This window comes from Propithecus coquereli, unplaced genomic scaffold (genome assembly GCF_000956105.1).
Source record: "Propithecus coquereli isolate 6110/MARCELLA unplaced genomic scaffold, Pcoq_1.0 Scaffold12, whole genome shotgun sequence".
NCBI lineage: Eukaryota > Metazoa > Chordata > Mammalia > Primates > Indriidae > Propithecus > Propithecus coquereli.
The window spans coordinates 6,050,167-6,070,375 of NW_012136080.1; the positions used below are offsets into that span (position 1 = coordinate 6,050,167).

The following is a 20,209-nucleotide window of genomic DNA, read 5'->3' on the forward strand; positions in this document are numbered from 1 at the left end:
CAAAAGGACTGATAATTTTAGATTTAACAGAAAAGTTGCAAAGGTCTTAATTACATACGCTCTTCACCACATTGCCTTCCATTATTAATATCTTACATTACCATAGTACATTTGTCAAACTACGAAATTGACATAAGTATTTTACTATTAATTAAACTGCAGATTTTATTTGTATTTCAGCAGTTTTTGTATTAATGTCCTTTTTCAGTTCCAGGATCCAGTCCAGGGTGCCACAGTGTATTCAGTTGTCACGTCATGGTGGTTTTTTAAAACTTAGCCGAGCTCTGATATCTTAGCTGCTTCTCCACTGTCTGCAGCAATCAGAACCACTCTGTTTATGTGTCTTATTAATACTATGTTGCTGCACTCTAAGAATTTGAGCTCATTTTGTCTTATTCATTCTTGATTTTCAGGAAATCACATCTGTGCTCAGTAATATCCTTTTATTCCTGCTTCCTTTCAGAAAATCCCTTTGGAACGATTAGAAGTAGATCTCCCTCAACTCTCCAGTGCATTGTATAAGTGGGGGCCCCAAGATGCGAGATGGGTCAGAGCTCTGTTTAGTTAATTTTCCCCCCAGGCTGTTTCTAAGAAATGACTCTGAAGTAGGATAAGGATCTTTTTTTCAAGGAGCCAAACTATTCTACACTCAAACCAACATATTAATTTGATAATCTGCCAATTTAACAGGATAATCATATATCAAAGGTAAACAGATTTCTTCACACCTGTTTCCATAGGGGGGATTAAATGCAGTTTAATCCCCTCTTGGGATTTCAAAAGGATAGTAAACTGGAGAGAAGATTCTAAGTTAGTTAATTGAAGCAATCGCTAGGACAACACGTGCTCTTGGTTTTCTTCCTCTTCCCTGCTCGCTCCTTCTTTGTCTCCTTTACTGCTTTCTTCTCTTTTCTCCCCAACCACTTCATGGCAGAGGGTCCCAAAATTCAGCCCTTGACTCCTTCTCTATATTAATGGAGATTTCATCCAGTCTTGTGCTTTAAATGCCACCTGGAAGCTGATGACTCCCAAATTTACATCTCTAGACCCCTTTCCTAAAGCCACACTTGAATATCCATTCGACTGTCTACCAGACATCTCCGCTTGGATGTCTTCTGGATCTGTCAAATCCAACATACCTGGAACTGAATTAGCAGTCTTCCTACCCAGGCTGTGCCACCCAAACCTTCCCCATCATAGCTGGGGCAGCTTCATCCATTCTCCCGGTTGCTAGGGCAAAGATCCTTGGAGTCATCCTTGTCTGCTTTCTTCCTTTCACACCCCACAACCTGCCCATGTGGAAATCTTGAAGGTTCTACCTTGAAAACATAGCCAGAATCCAGCACTTGTCACCACTGCTGGTACACTGTTGCTAACCCACTTTGAGCCACCATCATCTTCCGCCTGGACCACTGAGGTGGTCTCTTAGCTGCGCCCTACAGCCAAAGGGATTCTATTAAAATAAATCAGATCATGTCACTTCTCTGTTCAACACCCTGCAAGGATTTCTGTCATTCTGAGTAAAAGCCTCTGTCTTCACTGTGGCCTGGAAGGTCTACGTTATGTAGTCCTCCGTAGGCATCTAACTTTGTCTCCTGCACTTTGTCGTTCCTCCCGGAGCTCCGGCTGCAGGGCTTCTGTGCATGGCCCTAGCTTAGGGGCTTCACGCAGGCCGTTCCCTCGGCCTGGAGATTGTGTCCTAGATATTACCATGGCTGACCCCCTTACCTCCTGTAAGTCTTTGGAATACCAAATTTCACCTTCTCAATGAGACTGTCCTGACCGCCCTCATCAAAACTGCAGCTGCCTCCTTCCCATTCTCCTTACCCTGCTCTGTTTCTTCTTCCTTTAACACTTGCCACCATTGAACATACTCTGTTAGGTGTTCATGTGTGTCTGTTGTTCATTGTCTTTCTCCTACTAGATTGTTAGCTCCATAAGGGCAGAGATTTTGTCACTTCTGTCTATCAGTGAATGCTAAAGAATAGTGCCAGACACATAGTGGTAGTGTGATTCGTATTTATCGAATGAATGGTTATGAACGGTGAAATGTGCTAGGAAGGAAAAGTAAAGAACACAGTTGCAGATGATCATAACAGATCAGTAGCAGGTAATATTTGTTGAGCCTGGATCTTGTGCCACTCCTTCTGCTAAGGACTTTACACATTTCTTTCCTATTTAATCCTTACAATGATGTTAAGAAATAGCTACTTATAATATTCCCATTTAATAGTGAGAGAAACTAAGGCACAGAAAGTTTAAGTAGATTGCCCAAAGGCTCAGAGCTGGTAAATGACCCACCTCTAGTTAGCTCTAGAACCTGTGACTTCTAATCTAGTGGAATGTACCAAGTTGGCAACAGTGATGCGGAAGCATATTTCATTGTTAGCCATGCTCTTCTTGGAGTGCCTTTATTTAAGTGGAGAGTGTTTGGTGTTAATTTTCAGATAAGGTAGGCTGGGAGGCTTTCGCTGGTAGTTAACCCTATATCTCCAGAAATGCATTCTGTGTCCTTCTTTTTTCTTAGTGTATAAATCCAGATCTCTGTCCTTTCCAGAAGTGGAAGCCATCTGAGGAAATTTGGTGGTTTCCCATGTTCTTTTCCAGGATGATTCAATGGCATGGCCTTTTGGGAACCATAACTGGTATTTCCCCTCCCCCACAGGAGGGTAGCAAGTGCCTGCTCAGCTGACAGTTTCAGGCTGATGCTTCTTCCTTACAAATCGATTGTAGAATATTTAGTCCCTTGTCCTGTGGTCCCTTAGATGGCCAAGTCATGGCTCCTGGAGGTCACTTCTAGAAGTCCACTTCTGTCTCCCAGGGTGGTCTCTGCCCTCAAGGACACAGAAAACTCCTCACCCAACAGAGGCTGCTGTCAGGTGTCTGACTGGATCCTGTGGGCCTGGGCCTACGCCTGGCCAGCAGCGAGTAGCTTGTTCTGAGCATGAAGCTGCCGTCTTCCTTTTTGGGAACTGTATTAGTTTTCTTTTTTTAAAAAAAAATATTAGTTTTCTATGCTCTGTAATAAATTATGACAAACTTAGTGGCTCAAAACAACATGCATCTATTATCTCATGGTTTTTGTAGCTTATCTGGGTTCTCCGCTCCCAGATCCCATCAGGCTGCAAACCAGGTGTTGGCTGGGCTGTGGTGTCATCAGAGGCTCAGCTGAGGCGAGATCTGCTTCCAGGCTCCTTCAGGTTGTTGGCAGTCATAGGACTTCTATCCCCCTTTTCTTGTAGCTGTTGCCCAGAGTCTGTCTACAGTTCCTTGCCATATGACTCTAACATGACAGCTTACTTCTTCACAGCCAGTAAGAGGGTCTCTTGCTTCAGTCTGCTCGTATGTCTTAGAACATAATACAACATAAAGCAATCATAGGAGTGACACCCATCACCATTACCATATCCTGTTGAGTAGAAGCAAGTCGCAGGTCCGGATTGTACAAAGATGTGAACACCAGGAGTTGGGGATCATTGGGGGGGGTCACTTTAGGTGTGTTCACCATAGCAATCATGGTCCCCTATCTTCAGTGCCGAGGAGCCCAGAAACTCCCGCTGGCTGCCCTATGGGCAAGCTTTGCTAGTGGATTCCATGCTGTTTTTCATAGGATTAGTGGCAGGGAGAGAGTTTCTGTGTGACTGTGCCCTCCACCCAGCTCTTGCTGATGTCAGGCTTCAGCGACACCCTCACAGAGTACTGACTTCCAGGCTTGGCAGCTGTCCTCGGAGGGTTCAGGGATCCTTACCACCCTCTCTCCCCTTCAGCCATTCTTCAGCATTATAATCCTTTTGTTAGGTAGATAGCGAGAGGCCTCTGGCTCCCCCAGGAACAGGGGACAAGCACCCCCTTGAGATAACCACCACATGAGGAGGGAGGAGGAGTGCATTGCTAATCAGAACTCAGCACGATAACCCAGAAGCGGTCAGGATTCCTGGAAGAAGAAATTCCTAGAAAGCCAAGCAGTGCAGGCACACTAGGGTCTGGAAGATGACCATAAGTAACCTTGGGCCAATTATCATGTCATTAGCATAAATCTGCATTGCACCCCCCACCCCGCTTTTGCAGAGGCTCATGGGAAATCCACATGCATAGTAAGACTCAGGTTATATAACTAACAGCTGTCCATCAAGGTGATGCATTAGCCATGCCTGCTGGGGAGGGTCCAACCCAGATAATATAAAATGAAAACTTTAGTTAACAGTCAGTTCTTCTGTAGCAACAGGGCCCATTTGCTATCTGTGGTGAAGGTATCTTGCTTTTGCTCAATAAACGCTGCTTCTGGCTTGCTTGGCCATGGGTGTGTGTTGTCATTCTTTGACAAGAGTGTGCCAAGAACCAAGGACAGATTGCTGACCTGATGTGGTCTGGCCATTAAGATTCCCGGTTTATACCCAGGTGGCCTGGGTTTGACTCCTGGTGTGGGAACCAGATTGCAACCTGACACTTTCCACTTTAGATTGTGGAGCTAATTCCTAGAGGCAAGGGGAAAGCCTATTAGTTGCTCACCTACTCCCCCAATATGCACTGAATTTGCTTTTTCTGGAAACAGTAGGCCGAGATGTAATTTTTCATGGTTCATCTAGAAAATGCGTAATGCCTATTTTTCTTGATCTTTTGTGCTCCTTTCAGTTCAGTTGTAACTGAGTTAATTATGTGATGAAATGAACCAGAGCTTCCTTTCTTGTTATAGAACTTCTTGTTCCAGAACCAAAGACGGTTCTTGTTAGGTCCTGTACTAAAGACTTCCTTACGAATTGATCTGGGCTATAGTTACTTATGGACTTATCACATCACAGCCTTACAGTCACCTTCCTTTTCGTTCATTCTGTGAATGTTGTACTGAGTAGATACAGCGTTGACTTATTTAAAATGACTACAATTTTTCAATCTAGTCATTTAAAATCTCAATGGGTATTTATAAATAACCTCATACAGCCTGACGTTAATCTCCATGTGACAGAGCAGCTGGGATCTTACATTTTAGAAATCCCTCCCCATCTCGATGTTTGTTGTTTCAACCTCATGTAATACATGTTGACAGCATATCTTGACCAAGTCTTCTCTTTCAAAAGTCTGGAATCTTCTGCCTTGGTTCCTCTTAATATGTTTTTTGTTTGCGGGAGGAGGTGATGAGAACATGAGTCTCTAACTAAGTTTTAAGACAAGAAGCCTAGGGTTCAGAATTGGTTTATTCTTTTGGAATTAGTTTATTCCAGGCTTACTAATTTGGAATCAGTTTATTCTTTTACATTTCAAATGTATATGCCTCAGTACCCTACACCTGAAAGGGTATGTTAGAGGGAAATAAAAATAAAAATAAGCTATTGAAGTTTGCTTACCAAATCACAGCTGCGCACCTGGGGAAAACCAAATCCTCTTTTTTTTTTTTCACTTTTAATTTTCATGTAAATCATACCCAGATGGTTAATGGTAGCGTAAGTTATCTTTAATGCTATATAAGAATCTTATAAATTCATTACAAAATATTATAGAAAATAAGCACTTAGAAACTGGTCGGTGAGATATATGCGTCTCAGGAGTTCAGTGTGAAAGTGTCTACTTTAAGGATTTTGTGGCCAGACCTTCTCTCACAGGAGCTGGCAGGGGCCCCTCTGCCCCTCTTTGGGAGAGCAGCCTGGAAAGTGGGCCGGGAGGGCCCTGCTCACTCCCCAGCTAGTGCAGAGTGACGTGTATGTGGTGTGAGCCTGGGACAAAGAGCAGAGCCCTGGTCACTAATTTCCGCTCCCCACCACCAGCCTCCCACAAGAGAGCACATTCTGCCAGCCTTAGCCGCAGTGCCCCTTCTTGTTGCCTTATGCCTGGCTGGACCGAGGAATCCCTTTCCGTTTCTGAAAACCACGTGGCTTCCAGGAGTTGCCCTGACCCACATTAGTGTCATGCAGGAGCCCCGCCAAGGAATGGCTGTGAGGTGGTGGAATTTCCTTTTGGTGACCGCTTGCTGCTTGTCTCCCAGAGTGAGCACAGCTTTGCTCTGTGTCATGCCATGGGCATGTCTGTGTGGTGGCAACATGGAAAGCAGCCCCTCATCCGCGTGTGGAGATGGCGGGCATGCTGGGAAGACTCCACACTGACCACAAGACTGGAGGCCTTTACCTCAGACAGCCCTTCATATCCACTCTGTTTCCCAGAATTTCTAACGTTTAGTTGCCTGGCAATCTTTCTTTAATGCATCTTTCATTTTGACAGATTTTGCTAGATTGCCCTCTGTAGGGGTTGAACCCTTTTAAAGTCTTTAAAAAATTAATTTTTAATTTTCTAAGTGATATATATTAATATAAATAATATTATATATTATATAATTATATTAATTATATATTATATAATAAATAATATAAATATATTCTCTTCATTTAAAAATGAAAAAAAATAGAGATTATAACTAAAGTCACTTTTGATCATCACTATTCCCACCCCCACTGTCACCCCCCACCCCAGTTCCCACACAGGCCCTCCCCATCTCTCACAGGTAACTGCTATTATTTGGTTTAGTGCACGTTTTACTAGTTCTTTTTCTAATGGGAAATAGAGATTATTGGAGTTTCTGTGTGCGTGTGTTGTTTAACTATAGTATAAGCCCCATTTTACTAAACCCATCGTTCTGTAATCATTATATGTGACACTGTGTCTTGGAGGTCTTTCTGTGACATAGATCTATACATGTTACTTGAGTTTACCATAAATTATTTTTCAGCAGTGCCTTTTTGGCAGTTACTGTCAGGAAGGAATTTGGGGCTTCATTAAACACTTAGTGGTTCTTTTTAAAAAAAAGTATTGTGCAAAATCTTAATCTTTGCATGTGCTTTTCTTTCTCTTCAGATCTCAGAAAACTGATCTTCACAATGAAGGCTACATCTTGGAATTAGATTGCTGTTCCTCCTTAGACCACCTGACAGACCAAAAAATCATCCCAGAGTTCATCAAGAAGGTGAGCACTGCAGTCAGGGTACGATTGGACAGGGTCGCGGGGTGTAGACCTGAGTGAATGGGCGGGGAGCTGGCTTAGGGCAGATCAGTCGCATGTGAGAGGCTATGGCAAGAACCATGACTTAAACTTTTGGGCAGCCCCACAGGGGAGCAGCCCTTCCACAGTTGACTCTGGAGCAAGGTGGCTTCAGCCACGCCTCCAGGCTGATGGGACCCTGGATCCTGTCATTTAGAACTGGAGCGGCATTAAGAGCTGACAGGCCAGCAGGCCTACTGCCAGGACTCTCCTTGCACCCTCTAGATGGTGTGAGCCCTCCGATCCCGCCTTCCTTTGTCTATGGGCCTTCACAGCCACGGGTCCCCTCCCTCTCCCAGCATGGGAGCATGCCAGAGTCCTGTGGCCACTGCGTGCGGTTGTTCCAGGGAAAATTGCCTAGTTGCAGAGAATTCATATCTGCCCAGAAATGCGTCTGGTTTTGAACTTTTCTTCATGCCGTCTGAGGTTTCATGCCTAATTGTAGAGTCCACTTGAATTTCAATGTGACGTTTACTACAGAGGGAATGTCCTTGCCCCCAACTGGAGCTGAGTTCATCGCTTGATGTTTTTCTTGTTCTCCCTCACCCAGTCTTCCAACGTAATTGGCAATTCCCCACCCAGTACAGGTGATTGTGATTTGTTTGAGGTCCAGTCAGGGAATTCATTAATAAATATCATCGGTGGTCAACTTGGGCCCAGAATAGTACTAGGTGCTGGGATACAGAGAGCAAAATAGCTGCAGCCCCTCCCTTGGGAAGGCAGAACCCTGCTGGGCGAGGTGAGCTTAACCAGGCAGGGAGCAGCTGGGCTGAGGAGCAAGAGGACTTTGGGGGTGCAGCTGCACCTGTGCCAGGCAGGCTGGGGAGCCCTCCAAACAGGGAACAGCATATGTGAGGCCCTGAGGCAGGAGGGAGCAGACAGAATCCAAAGAACATCAGAGGACAGTGAGGGGTGAGAGAAGGGGCCAGAGAGAGCCGGACTGGGCTGTAAAAGCAACAGGAAGCCGCCAAGAGGACTTTGCAGAGAAGTGAAATGATTGGAGCATCCCTTTAAAGGACATTTGTGTGCTTCTTGCCTCCCTCCAACATTTACTAAGTGTTCGGGCCCCCAAGGCCCTGGGAACAGCTGCTCATGCATGGCGGGAGCCAAGAGCCATAGTCTAGGAGTCAGGTGATCTCTTAGGTCAAAATGTCTGGTAATTTCCTAGGATGATGGAGGCTCTTTCTACTCTGGGAGAATTCAGATCATTATTTAAGAATTGAGAAGAAAGTAGTTTTTGTTCACACATGCATAAACCTGAGGACACATGTGTTTTTGTAACCTGTGTAGATACCTATAGGGACATCTTCTTTGGATTGCCACAAATAAAATATTCTAATTAGTTTGGGTAGGGACGTCCTAGAGGTGGAATTTACCCCCTGATCTCAATATTGGGAAAAAATAATTTTAGAAATGGTTTTGTAATTAACACTCAGATTCTTGGAATATTTGAGGGGTAAGTAAGAAAATGAAGGGATGAGGCTCTGTCCCTTCCCTCATGTGTGCTCTTTTAAAAACACATAATTTGGTACCTTTGTCCCAGCCAAACTAGATCACTGTGTGACTGACCCATTACATTGGGCCCATCTTGGGTGTTCAGGAAACACAGTGTGATTCGTGGGCTATTCAGATGCTGGGTTTCTGTAGTACCCAAGTGGACATGGGCATCTGTCTAACAGAAGATAACCTCAAAGTTAGGGTTTTTATGCCCTCAGGGACATTAGCTAGTTTTTATTTAACTTTTTTACTCTTATCCCAGCATTCTTTTTTCCCCTCTGATTATGTATGTGTGTGCATATCGGCATGTGATGATTTGTTTGATAATTTGTTAAATAAATGATTGATGTATGCTCATTTATATTCGTATAGTAAGTACTCACTTAACGTCGTGGTTAATAAGTGGAATGATGTATGGCAGGTCCACAGTGTGGTTTCATTCAATGTCGTTTTGCTATAACTTTTGTTTTGTTTTTTGAGACAAGGTCTTGCTCTGTCTGTCACCCTGGGTAGAGTGCAGTGTTGTCACCATAGCTCACAGCAACCTCCAACTCCTGGGTTCAAGCGATCCTCCTGCCTCAGCCTCCCGAGTAGCTGGGACTACAGGCCTGTGCCACTGCGCCCCTTTGTAACAATGAGAAAAAAATTAGTTTAGTTATTTGTTATTTCACAGTCGCAGTTTCCAAGAACCTATGGACAACATTAAGTGAGAGCTTACTGTATAAGAATTCTGTTTTTAATGTTTTGAAAGTGATAACATATCATCCTGCTCTTGCCATAGCCTTGGTTCTTCAAATAAAAATTACTGGACCCAGACGAAGTAGAGTCAACTTGCATACTGTGGCAGCACTGAGATTTCTGACCTGGATTTTGTCTCTGATGTGTGTCCCACAGTCTCTCATCTCTGTTCCTCTAAACAGAAAGGTGGTTTATGGTCATCCCCGCCTTGAAGGAGCCAGGTGTGTTGAAGTTGTCCCGCCATCACCCCCCTGCCGTCAGTGGATGGGGGCTGGACTTGGAAGGACCCAGCACATCTGGCTGTTGGTGAGGCAGCTGCCATGAACAACCAGGAGAGGAGGGACAAAACAATGGGACTAGGCCTCTTCCCTCTGCTCCTCTGTTCTGTTGCTGGACATGATTTCTAGAGAAAACCCCACCTCTGTGTGCAAAGAGCAGAGGGTCCTTGAATGGCCCTCTCCAGGGTCCATGCCTATTCCAACTGATGCCAGAATTTTACATGTGTGTAAATGTTTCTGTCATCATGTAGACAGAAGACCACAGGTGCTTCTCGGGAAGAAGTATACTAAAAACCATTTGTGTTTTTTCATTGTAAATATGTAATGAATAACTTGGACCCTATTTCTATACATGTAATAGTGACACTTGTTAATTGCCATTCAGTTAGGCCAAGATGAATCTGTGTCACTGGTTGCTACAGCTTGCAGTCATTACTTTTTATCTAGGTCATTATTTTGTGTGAAATAATGGCTCCTGTTCCTGTGACAAGTAGATTCGTCTTAGGAAGAGATGGTAATTAACTCATTTTGTCATTGTACCATCACACAGGGTAAGCTCATATTCTTCTGTGCATATTAGAATTGAACTCAAACCGATTAGAATTTTTTTTATAAGAACAATGCCTTAGTATTATTTTTCCACCAAATGCTTTAAATTAGCAGAACCTCTGGATAGAGGACATAGATAGGAGGAGAAAGAAGAGATTTTATTATTTCTCTCAATTAGGAAAAATAGAGTCATTTGTGGCTGTGTCATGTAAAATTACCTAAAGAGGCATAATTTACAGCCCCTCCCCATGGTGACTTTTCAGAGGCTGAAGGAGCTATGTAGAGAGGACTCTGTCCTTTCAGCATGGTCTTCGGATTTCTCTGAGCGCTTTGGCCGGTCCAGTGAAATCCAGGTTACTGCATTTTGTTTTCCCTGCTATGTCCTGCTGTGCTCCATCCAACTGGCCCTTATGTAAATTACTTACCGTGGGCCACAGAGCCTTTCAAATGCAGAGTTATGGGCAGACTTGGAGAGACTTGCTTGCCAAGTCCTAGAGCCGAGTGCACAAGGGATGGAGAGTTTTGAGGCTGTGGGAGGGGCCAGGTGCTGCCAGAATTCTTTTGGGACGAGGGCTCAGGGCTCAGTATATTGCGTACATCAGGAGCCTGCCCGTGTGGCTCACAGGTCATTGGGGCCCTCTGGGGTTTCCCATTATTCAGAGTTCCCGGAGGATTGTAAAGAAGGCAGAGTGGTACAGAGTGAAGAGCCTATGTGCTCATTTTCAGATTGCTGTACATTCTTTGGAGTTTCTTGGGAAAGCACTTACATGTTTGGAAACCACTTTTAAGTTTTTAGAGTCATTGCACACGTTTTTCTGGTGTGTGCTTGATAATCATTCCATCCGAGGGGCCAGACTGGCAGTGATATCTCCCTTCTGGACACAAGGAAACTGAGCTCGGAGGGGCTGAGGGCTTTGTCCAAGGGAAGGGACTGCTAAATGAGGGAGCCTGGGCCGGACCCTCCGTGGGGGCACACGAGTGAGCAGCACGGGACTTTGGAGCAGAGAGAAGGTTCTTTGGCCGGGTGGGCTGGGGAGGGCTGTGGGGAGGTGTGGTGGGAATGAGGGCTCTGCAGGTGAGGGACTGACCCTCGAGGAGGCTGAGGGCGAGGCGGGCAGTGCCTCTGCCGGTGTGGACAGGAGCATGGAGTGAAGGCCAAGGCTAAGGAAGAGCCAAGTCCTGTCTGGCTCAAACACGGGATGGACAAAGGCAGGAAGCCTGTTCACGGTAGGGTTCTTTTGACTACATGGAGCAGAGCCCTACTCGAGCGAGCTCAAGTGCGTCAGGCAGGAGTACTATAAGGGTGCAGAGAATAGCATGGAGCCCCAGGGCAGAAATATTAAAAAAAGCAAAAAAAAAAGAAAATTGATGTCTCTCTTTCACTCTCTCTCTTTCTCTGATATGCTGCTGGCCCGTATTTATATATCTATAGGTTTATTTAAATTCAAAGTGAGGTTTTACTGCACAGAGGGAATCTCCCTATGTGCCAGGCGGTGCTGTGCTGAAGCGCCTTGTGTGCACTGTACCCTGAACCCTCCTCACGCCCCTGTGAAGGCTTCTCCCCATTTGACAGCTCAGCACAGAGAAACTATGCAGTTTTCCCGAAGGTATAACTGAGCGGCAGAACTGGAATCTGGACCCAGCGACCGCGTCCATGGCCATTCGGCCGTGCTGCCTCTTCTACATAGCCTGTCTCTGCAGGGACTGACGCTGAGGTTGGGCACAGGAGGCAGTGGGCGGGACCCGTGTCTGGTACGGAGCTGGGTTTTGCAGTGCCTTGAGGGCCTCCCCTCAGTGGGGGCCGGGGCTCCAGGCCTTGTTGCCCAGGTTCTCCTGATGGAAGGTGCCTCAACCTGCTGGCAGGGGGCGGGGGAAAGCCACACTCCCTGGTCCAGGCAAGACTTGGGGGCCTTTGCCCTTCGGGCCCTCAGCTCTGGCCTCTATTCCTGAGATTCACTCCCTTTTATGATGGAGCTATGAGCCCTGGCATAATCCACGTTTGCCTTACACTGGGCCGCTGAGCCTTTGGAATGAAGGCTGTTGAGGAGGCCAGGGCAGACGGCCTGGTCAGACACTCAGTGGGCTGGGTCAAACTAGATGCACTGCCCTTCAGAAAACCAAATGATGCTGCTTATGCTTTAACCTAAAGAAAGGAACCCGACAGATTATTAAAACCCCAGTGGCTCCTTTTAATGAAACGAAATATCCTGGATTTCCAGGATGATGAGAAACTTTGCCTGTGGTATATAAATGACTCATCATTCACTTTCTGGCTGATTGTTGAGTATTCAGAGCCTCATTTCTACAAGTGCAGTGCAGAGAGTCTAATTTTAATTAGTGCAAGATGCCGATGCAGAATGAAATAAAATTATGTTAAAAAGGCTTCCCTGTCCTCACTGCACCCCCACCCACCCCCAAACTAAGAGAATGGTGACATTTAAAAGAGGCAAATCTGGTGATGGGTGGGCCTGGGGGAGCAGTGAAGGCAAAAAATGGGGTGTCATCCCAGCAGTGCGTGTTCCCTCGGTGTGGAAGACCATGAGCTGGGGGCTGGCACAGGCCTCGCTGGGGGCCGGGGGTATACTGCTCACTGCTGTGTCTTCAGGACTTAATAAATATTTGTCGAGTTAGTGAGTGAATTAAAAGAGAAATTCAGAGGAAGAATCATTAAAACTTTGTGTCATTGAGGGGGAAAGAGGCTAAGATGACATTTGGGTACATCAGGTGTGAGGTGGGCTCATTTGTGAGGATGGGGAGCACACAGCATGGGGAGCCATGGGGGGCAGAGGTAATGAGATTGGTGATGGTCCTGTAGAGACGGAGGGGTCGGGGACACTCAGGGAACATTCCAGAAGGCAGCTGTGGTTGTTGGGCTGGAACTCATGAGGAGGCTGCTGTGGAGATGCGTTGTCTGAGGGGGCACACTCAGAGGCCCTCAGGGGCCAGCAGGTAAGGACAGCGAGGAAGCCGTCACGTGGGTGGGCAGTACCACTTGGCATCAGCTCCTTGTAGCCTGGTGGAAATATGGCCCCAGTATCACAGAATCTCCTGTTGTTTGGTTGAGCAGTTGGTTTGCTTTGTTTTAGAGAAGTTAAAATGTTTCTGTTTTCTTGTGAAGTTCCTTGGTTTTTCAATGTGCGCAGATCAGTTTAAAAGACTGCAGGATCTAGACCAGCATGTCGCAAACTCTCTGTGGTGCAGGACCAGTCTTCTCCCAATTCACTGTGGAGGGATACGTCTGTAAAATCCAGAGAAGAGGAGAGAGAAAGAACTTTTACAAAGTAGGGGGAGAAATGGAAAAGTGTGACGTTACAGATTCTGTGGGAAGAGCACGCTGCAAGAAGAGATTGGAGAACAGTATCAAAAGCAGGGAAGAGGTTAGGTACGAAGGGCACACTGGGCTTGGCCACCACAGTCCCCTGAAAAATCTTCAAGAGCTGTCGTTGTGGTGCGGAATGGGCAGAGGCCTTGCTGCTGTGGGTTTAAGAGTAAATGTGTTTAGAAGGAGAGAGAGGGAGTGGTTTGTTTTATTAATAAATCGGAGATTTGAGCCCGTGTGAAAGCTAAAAGTTACCGGTACAGTGGGGGAAGTTAATGGACCTGAGAGGTGATAAAAGATGGAGGCAGGTCTGGGTGGGGCAGACCTCAGGGGGCCATCAGCCTTCCTCTGAGGCTGGGGGAAGAGGGAGAGGAAGGTTACAGGCTTAGATGTTCCTAGTGGAGGAAAAATGCAGAGCTGCTGCCTGGAGGCCGCTGTTTTCTTATGAAGTTCCTCTCCCACCCTGGCCTCCCTTGATCCTCTGTCCTCCTGCTATTTTTATTGGCCTGTGATCTTCCTCTTCTGTCCAGGGAGGTTAGCTGAAGTTAATTTAAGCCTGAGGGAAGGGAGGGGGTCATCTGCTTGTCTTGGTCACTCCCCAAAAAAGGAGATACATTCTTGTGCTTCATTTTTTCCCTCTGCAGGAATCCACAACCCAGTACTGGTGGGTTAGGCTTCGCTCATGTCTCTTTGAACAGATCTTTGGGGGCCTGCTGCGTGGTAGTGTCTGGGAATACCGTATGAGCTGGTCCAGGGAATGCCCCTGGTCCCGTGAAACCTAGAGTCCAGCCTAGGACACAGACGCGGAGCAGATAGGCACGTGATGGATGTGTGACCATAAACAGGTGTGCGCTCTCAGGTGGAACACAGCAAGGGCCCCGCTGCAGGCTGGCAGTGGCGGGAGAGTGCTCCAGGAAGAAGTGGTTGCACCGAGATCTGGGGCCAGCAGGGAGGGACGTGGAGGTAGTGGGCACTGAAGCAGCTTGGACAAGGGCTGTGGGGTGGGAGGGAGCCTGTTTGCTTGAGGGACAGAAAGGAGGACACTGTGTAGCTTACCTGCAGAGGACAGAAGGGTGAGTGAGAGGGGATGGGGCTCGGGGGTGAGCCAGGGTCACAGAGCAGAGCCCACAGGCCTTTATCCTAAGTGTAGTGGAAAGCCATTGGCGGGGGGGAGGGGGGGGCGGTTAAGGAGCAGCTGGAGAACGATTCCAAATTTACATTTTGGAAAAATCCACGTGGCTGCAGGGGAGCGTCTGGACTGGGGGCAGAAGTGGATGTACTTAGGACCCTGTTGGAGTAGCTGTGGATGCCTGGAGATTGTATGTAGCTCAGCTTAGGTGGAGAGGCGGTGGGTTTAAGGAACACTGAGCCAGGCAGATCACGAGAGTCGTGTCTGGATGGGGTGACGAGGCCTGGTGGAGAAGCGGGGGACCAGGATGGTTTGGATCGTGCAGCTGGATTAATCGGGTTCTTTGCTGAGATAAGGATAACTGCAGGACAGGGTGGTTTCTGTGGGTCCGGAGCTCAGGCAGAGGTCTGGGCTGGAGATGCTGGCTGGCGGATGGTAGCTGAAACTGTGGTCGTGGAAAAAATCACCCAGGAAGACATGGAGGGTGTTTAGGAAGAAGGCCTAGGGCTGAGCCCTGGGGAATTCCAGAATTTACTGCTGAGCAGAGAAAAGAGACAGGAACTCAGTGGTGAGAGAGGTTGGAGGGAAACTAGGAAAGTGTAGGTGATGGAGGACATGAGACGAGAGTTTTCAGCAGGGAGGAGTTGTCTACCCTATCGGTGCCCGTAAGGCGAATGTCAGAAACAGCCATTGCTGGCAGTGGCCTTGAAGTCACTGGCAACCTCTGAGGAAACTGTTTTGGTGGCCTCTCCCCTCCCAGTAGATGTTTTTGCAAGGCCTGATCCAACGTGTCTTTGGGTTACAATGAAAAACCACTGCCCTTCACCCCATAGAACTATGTGTGTTCCTGTCTTATTGCTAGGATGGTTCTGAGGTTGGTTTTATTTATTTATTTTTTTTATTTTAAAATTTAAGATTTTTTTTTTCATGGGTTTGCTGAATTATCTTCTTTGTTCTCCTTAATGTCATTTTTTATTAAGCAACTGAATTTTAATATCTGCCCAGGAGATTAGAATGTGCCCATGTAAAACATAGCAATTTTATGTAATTTTTAGCATTTGGAGCACACATCACATGAAATAATAATAAAAGAACTTGTAGTTAAATAAAAAAAGTAACTTGGTATCCCTAACTATGTCATTGAGATGTGCACAGACCAGACGAGTGACGTCTTCTTGGCCCTGTGGACAGCCCGCAGGGGTAAGGCTGTGCTGCTTTGTGATCTCTGCAGAGAAATTGCCCCAAAATTGAGGAAACAGAAACTATTCTAGAGGCCGGTGGAGCAGGCAGGTGACAAGAGGAGAAGCAGAAGGTAAACCGAGGGAGGTGGCAGCTCTGTGCCCAGGAATGCTTTGTTCCAGGGAGAAATTGGGCCTGGGTAGAACATGGTCAGCTCAGGGTGACTCCCCAGCCTCCTGGAATGTCCTCTCTGTTCCACTTTTTGGTAGGTAGTGGATGGTGCAAAGCTCATGTAACTTTGCCTGAGGCCTGGTGTTTGGCTTGTGGTCAACCTGGGAGCTCCTGAAGGTGAGGGGTGAGTGTCTGCTTCTGGACCATGGGGCACCTGGATGTTACCTTGTTCCTACACTATTGAGATGGGTCCCAAAGGAGTCTGGCAGTGGATAGGCTGGGGTCACCACTAGGTTCTGGCTCCTGTTGCCTCTGAACCGTGCTTGCTTACAGCAGACAATAATGTTCCTCTCTGGCTGAGGATGAAGCCAAAAGGGCTGAAGGTTTGGAGTTTCTTCCTTCTAAGCCAATGGATTTTGGTATGTGCCCTCCCTGGGATGTTCCTGTGTAACAGCGCTTCTGTAGTCCAGTAGGTTTGGGAAGTACCACCTCGCAAGCCCTCTTCGAGAGTCACGATGTTCCTTAGAAGAGTCAAGGCTCTGGAAAGGTCCACAACAAGAAACCTGCTTACTTAGTTTAACTTGGCATTTCTGAAATACAGTTTGAGAACTTTGCTCTTGCTTCTCTGCCTCCCCCAAAAACCTATCTGTATTATGGACCATACTTTGGAAAATGCACTAAATTAATGAGGAATCCATTGACCACTTGCCAACCATGGCCAATCACAGGTAGTCAATGGAGGGTGGGGGTCAGTTTCTTCTCTTTTTATTTTTCATTTATTTTTAAAATTTTACTTATTTACTTTTTATTGTACAGTACGTATTTAAGGTGTACAACATGATGTTTTGATATACATAGTGAAATGGTTACTATAGTTGGGCAAATTAATATGTCCATCATCTTGCATAGTTACCTTTTATTATAGTAAGACCACCTAAAATCTACTCTCTTAGCAAATTTCCAGTATACAATACACTACTATTAACTATAGTCTTCATGTTGTACATTAGATCCTCTAGCCTTACTCATCCTACGTATCTACAACTTTGTGCACTTTGACCTACATCTCCCCATTTCCCTCTCCTGCCCCTGGTAACCACTGTTTTATTCTGTTTCTTAATTTTTGACTTTTTTTTTAATTTCACATATAAATGAGATCAGTATTTTTCTTTCTGTGTCTGGCTTATTTCACTTAGCATAGTGCTCCCCAGGTTCATGCATGTTGTAATTGGCAGGATCTCCTTTTTAAAGGCTGAATAATATTCCAGTGTGTGTGGGGGGGGCGTGTACCACAATTTTTTATCATTCATCTATTGGCAGGTTTTCTTCTCTTTTTAAAATGGGTTACTAGTACTGTCTCCAGCTGTACAGATTTGCCACAGGCTGAAGTGTCTAGTACTTTATTGTATTTTCTTGGTTCCTCTAACAAGTCTTTCTGGCCCAGATGCTTGGTGTAACTGTGTTTTCTAATCCTTACTCACACCTCTAACAGAAGGAAGATTTGGAGCAGAGCAATTAAAAACTCCCTCCTCTCTTTTGTCCCTCTAGAAAGACATGTGCTTGGCACCTCTGCCATTCTTCCTGCTGCTTTAATAACAGACATAGCAACTCAGAGTCAGCAAAAACTAGGTCAATTGGATTTGTTGACAGCTGTGGAATCGCAGGTAGCGTTTGCTCTGCTGTCTGGGTCAGTCTCAGCTAATCTGACCACTGTCTCTTAAAAGATGCACTAGCTTCTCCCCACCCCCACCCCCTGCCCTTGCTGCTTTCTCATCTTTCTCCTCACTCCTGGACTTTTCCACCATCGCTGTTAATCAGGTTTTCAAATATATCGATTTTTCCAGCTTTGATTTCACTTTCATCTCCTCCCTAAGGCCTCTGATCAGAAGTGACATTTTATTCCTCAGCAGGTCTGTCCAGTAGAAATATAATATGGATCACCTGTGTATATTTTAAATTTTTGAATAGCCACATTAAAAAAGTGATGAGTGAAATTAATTTTAGTATTATATTTTATTTAACCCAGTATATCCAAACTGTTGTATTTTCAATGTGTGGTGAGATATTTTACATTCTTTTTAGCCAACTAAGTCTTCAAAATCTGCTGTCATGTGAATCACATCTCAGTTCAGATGCTAAATTTTTAATAGTTAATGTGAAATATCCTACAAAATGAAGTTATGCTTAGCAGAAAAATATTTCATACTGCTTTGGTTTTTAAACTTAAATTAAAATTAATTAAAATTAAATAGTATTAAAACTTCAACTCCTTGGCCTCACAAGCCATATTTTAAGTGCTTGATAGCCACATGTGGCTGATAGCTTCTGTCTTAGACAGCATAGTTATGTAGAATTCGTTTATTTAAACAATTTCTAGCTTTTCATATTTCCTAAGTTGACACAAAACATTTGTGATTATTAGTCTTGTCAGCCAGAAGGGAAGGCAGAGCACAGAGCAGTGTATAGCGCATATACCCAAATATTAATATAATATAACCAAAGAAAATCTCCTATTTTCCCCATGCAAAAAATTTTAAAAACTGGTGCCGATTCTAACATACAACTTTTTAGGAATATATTTGAAATAATTAAATTTCTGCTTCGAATATTATTAATATTAATTTAGTCTATGTGCATATGTTAAATTATATAAAATGTATGAATTTGGAAATAGTGCTTTCCCTCATGTTTACATCTCATGAAACAATGTTATTCCTATACTGCTTTTTTTTGTGCACCATTGCAGTGTCTTCATCACCAACATGATTTTTTTGGCCATCTCGCACAGGTTTCTAGCTCATCCTATTTGCTTTCATCCAAATTGTTTGGGATTCAGCACTTTTAAAATTCATGAATGGTGCTATCTCTGGAAACTATCCTAAGTCATAAGTGCTCATTCATTTAACATTAGAATAGTTGTTTTTTCTCCACCAGCTCATTCGTGAATAAGAAATCTCCATAATGGAACAACTTACTCTGCATTGCTCTTAAAGAAAAGAAGAAAGAAAGAAAAAAATCTCTTTTCATAGAAGATAATATAAATTCGGCAGCATGCATAAATCACAAGTGCACAGCTCAATGAGTTAGCACAAAATGAACACACCTGGGTAACCAACACCCAAGTCAAGAAATAGAACAAGAGCAACAGCCTGAACCCTTCCTGTGGCTACTAGCACCATCCCCTCACCCCCGAAAGGAAACCTCTGATTTCTAACGCCAAAGGGTGGCTTTGCCTGTTGGTATAAATGGCATCTTGTGCTCAACACTATCTCTGTGAGATTCATTCATGTCACCATGGTTTGTTAGTGTTCATCTGTGTATAGAATTCCCTAATTGCTTTTTAAAAGCCATCTTTAAGGAGATTGCCTATTACAGCGCTTCAAGTTCTTTTTCATGCTGTAGGAGTTATTTTACATTTTTGTTGAATGTATTTCCTTCCTTTAAAAACATCAAGTCCATCAGATTACTTCAGGAAATATCCCAAACTAGCTTTGATTAATGTGTTTTCCCCAATAAGCATTTTGCTGTTTTCAAAATAAAGTGACTGAGAGAGTCCTTGTATTGTGAGAGATTTGTAGAAGTATATAAATGTAAAAAGCAATTCCCTCTTTTCTGAGAAATAACGCTTTGGGGAGTAAAATCCAGGAGATACACAGGTTATATTCAGGCAGTCTAGCGTATGAGTATTTATGGACTGTGGGTTATGCATTGGATCACCACGTCGTCGTTACTGAATACGGGTCTAACTCTTGACAGTGGGCGTAATTTCTGCGGTGCTTCTTTCCCCAGATGTCTGCTTGGCTAACTCCTTCACTTCTTCAAGTTCAAGTTCAAGTTCACCTTCTCAGTGCATCTGCCTTGCTCACTCATTTTTAAAAGAGCAGCTTACCCCCTGCCAACCTCGTATTTCTGATTCCTTTTAATCTGCTCTACTTTTCTTTTAACTATAGGTCTTTTCACCTCTTAAGATACTTTACTATTTTTACTCAGTTATTGTGTTTATTGTTTCTTATCTCCTTTTTTCATGCTGATAACAGCGTAGGTCATACAGTAGGTGCTCAGTGAATGTCCTGGAATGTAAGAGTAAGAGCTTGTGTATTTCCAAGGATTGCAGGGCGGGCATCAGAACCATATAGGAACAGATGCTTCGAAAGGGGATGCAGCGAAGATAAAGTGGACAGAGGGTTAAGACTTTTATACATTTTCTTTTTTCTGTAACTCACAGAAGCTTTTTTTAGTGTTTGGGGTGGTTGAAACTTGTTGAGTAAACCCTCCCTGGAAGTGACTTGTGAGGATTAGATGTCACCTGTTTCTACTTCATACTT

The 20,209-nt window shown here is 44.8% G+C and overlaps 1 protein-coding gene across 1 annotated transcript in view; it reads left to right on the plus strand.

The window, feature by feature from the left end:
* Nucleotides 1-20,209, plus strand: part of RFTN1 (raftlin, lipid raft linker 1) — a 117,554-nt gene that overhangs the window by 16,399 nt on the left and 80,946 nt on the right. The window contains exon 3 of the mRNA XM_012663222.1: nt 6,841-6,949. Coding sequence (XP_012518676.1) covers nt 6,841-6,949 — 109 coding nt within the window. The remainder of the gene's footprint in view (nt 1-6,840; nt 6,950-20,209) is intronic.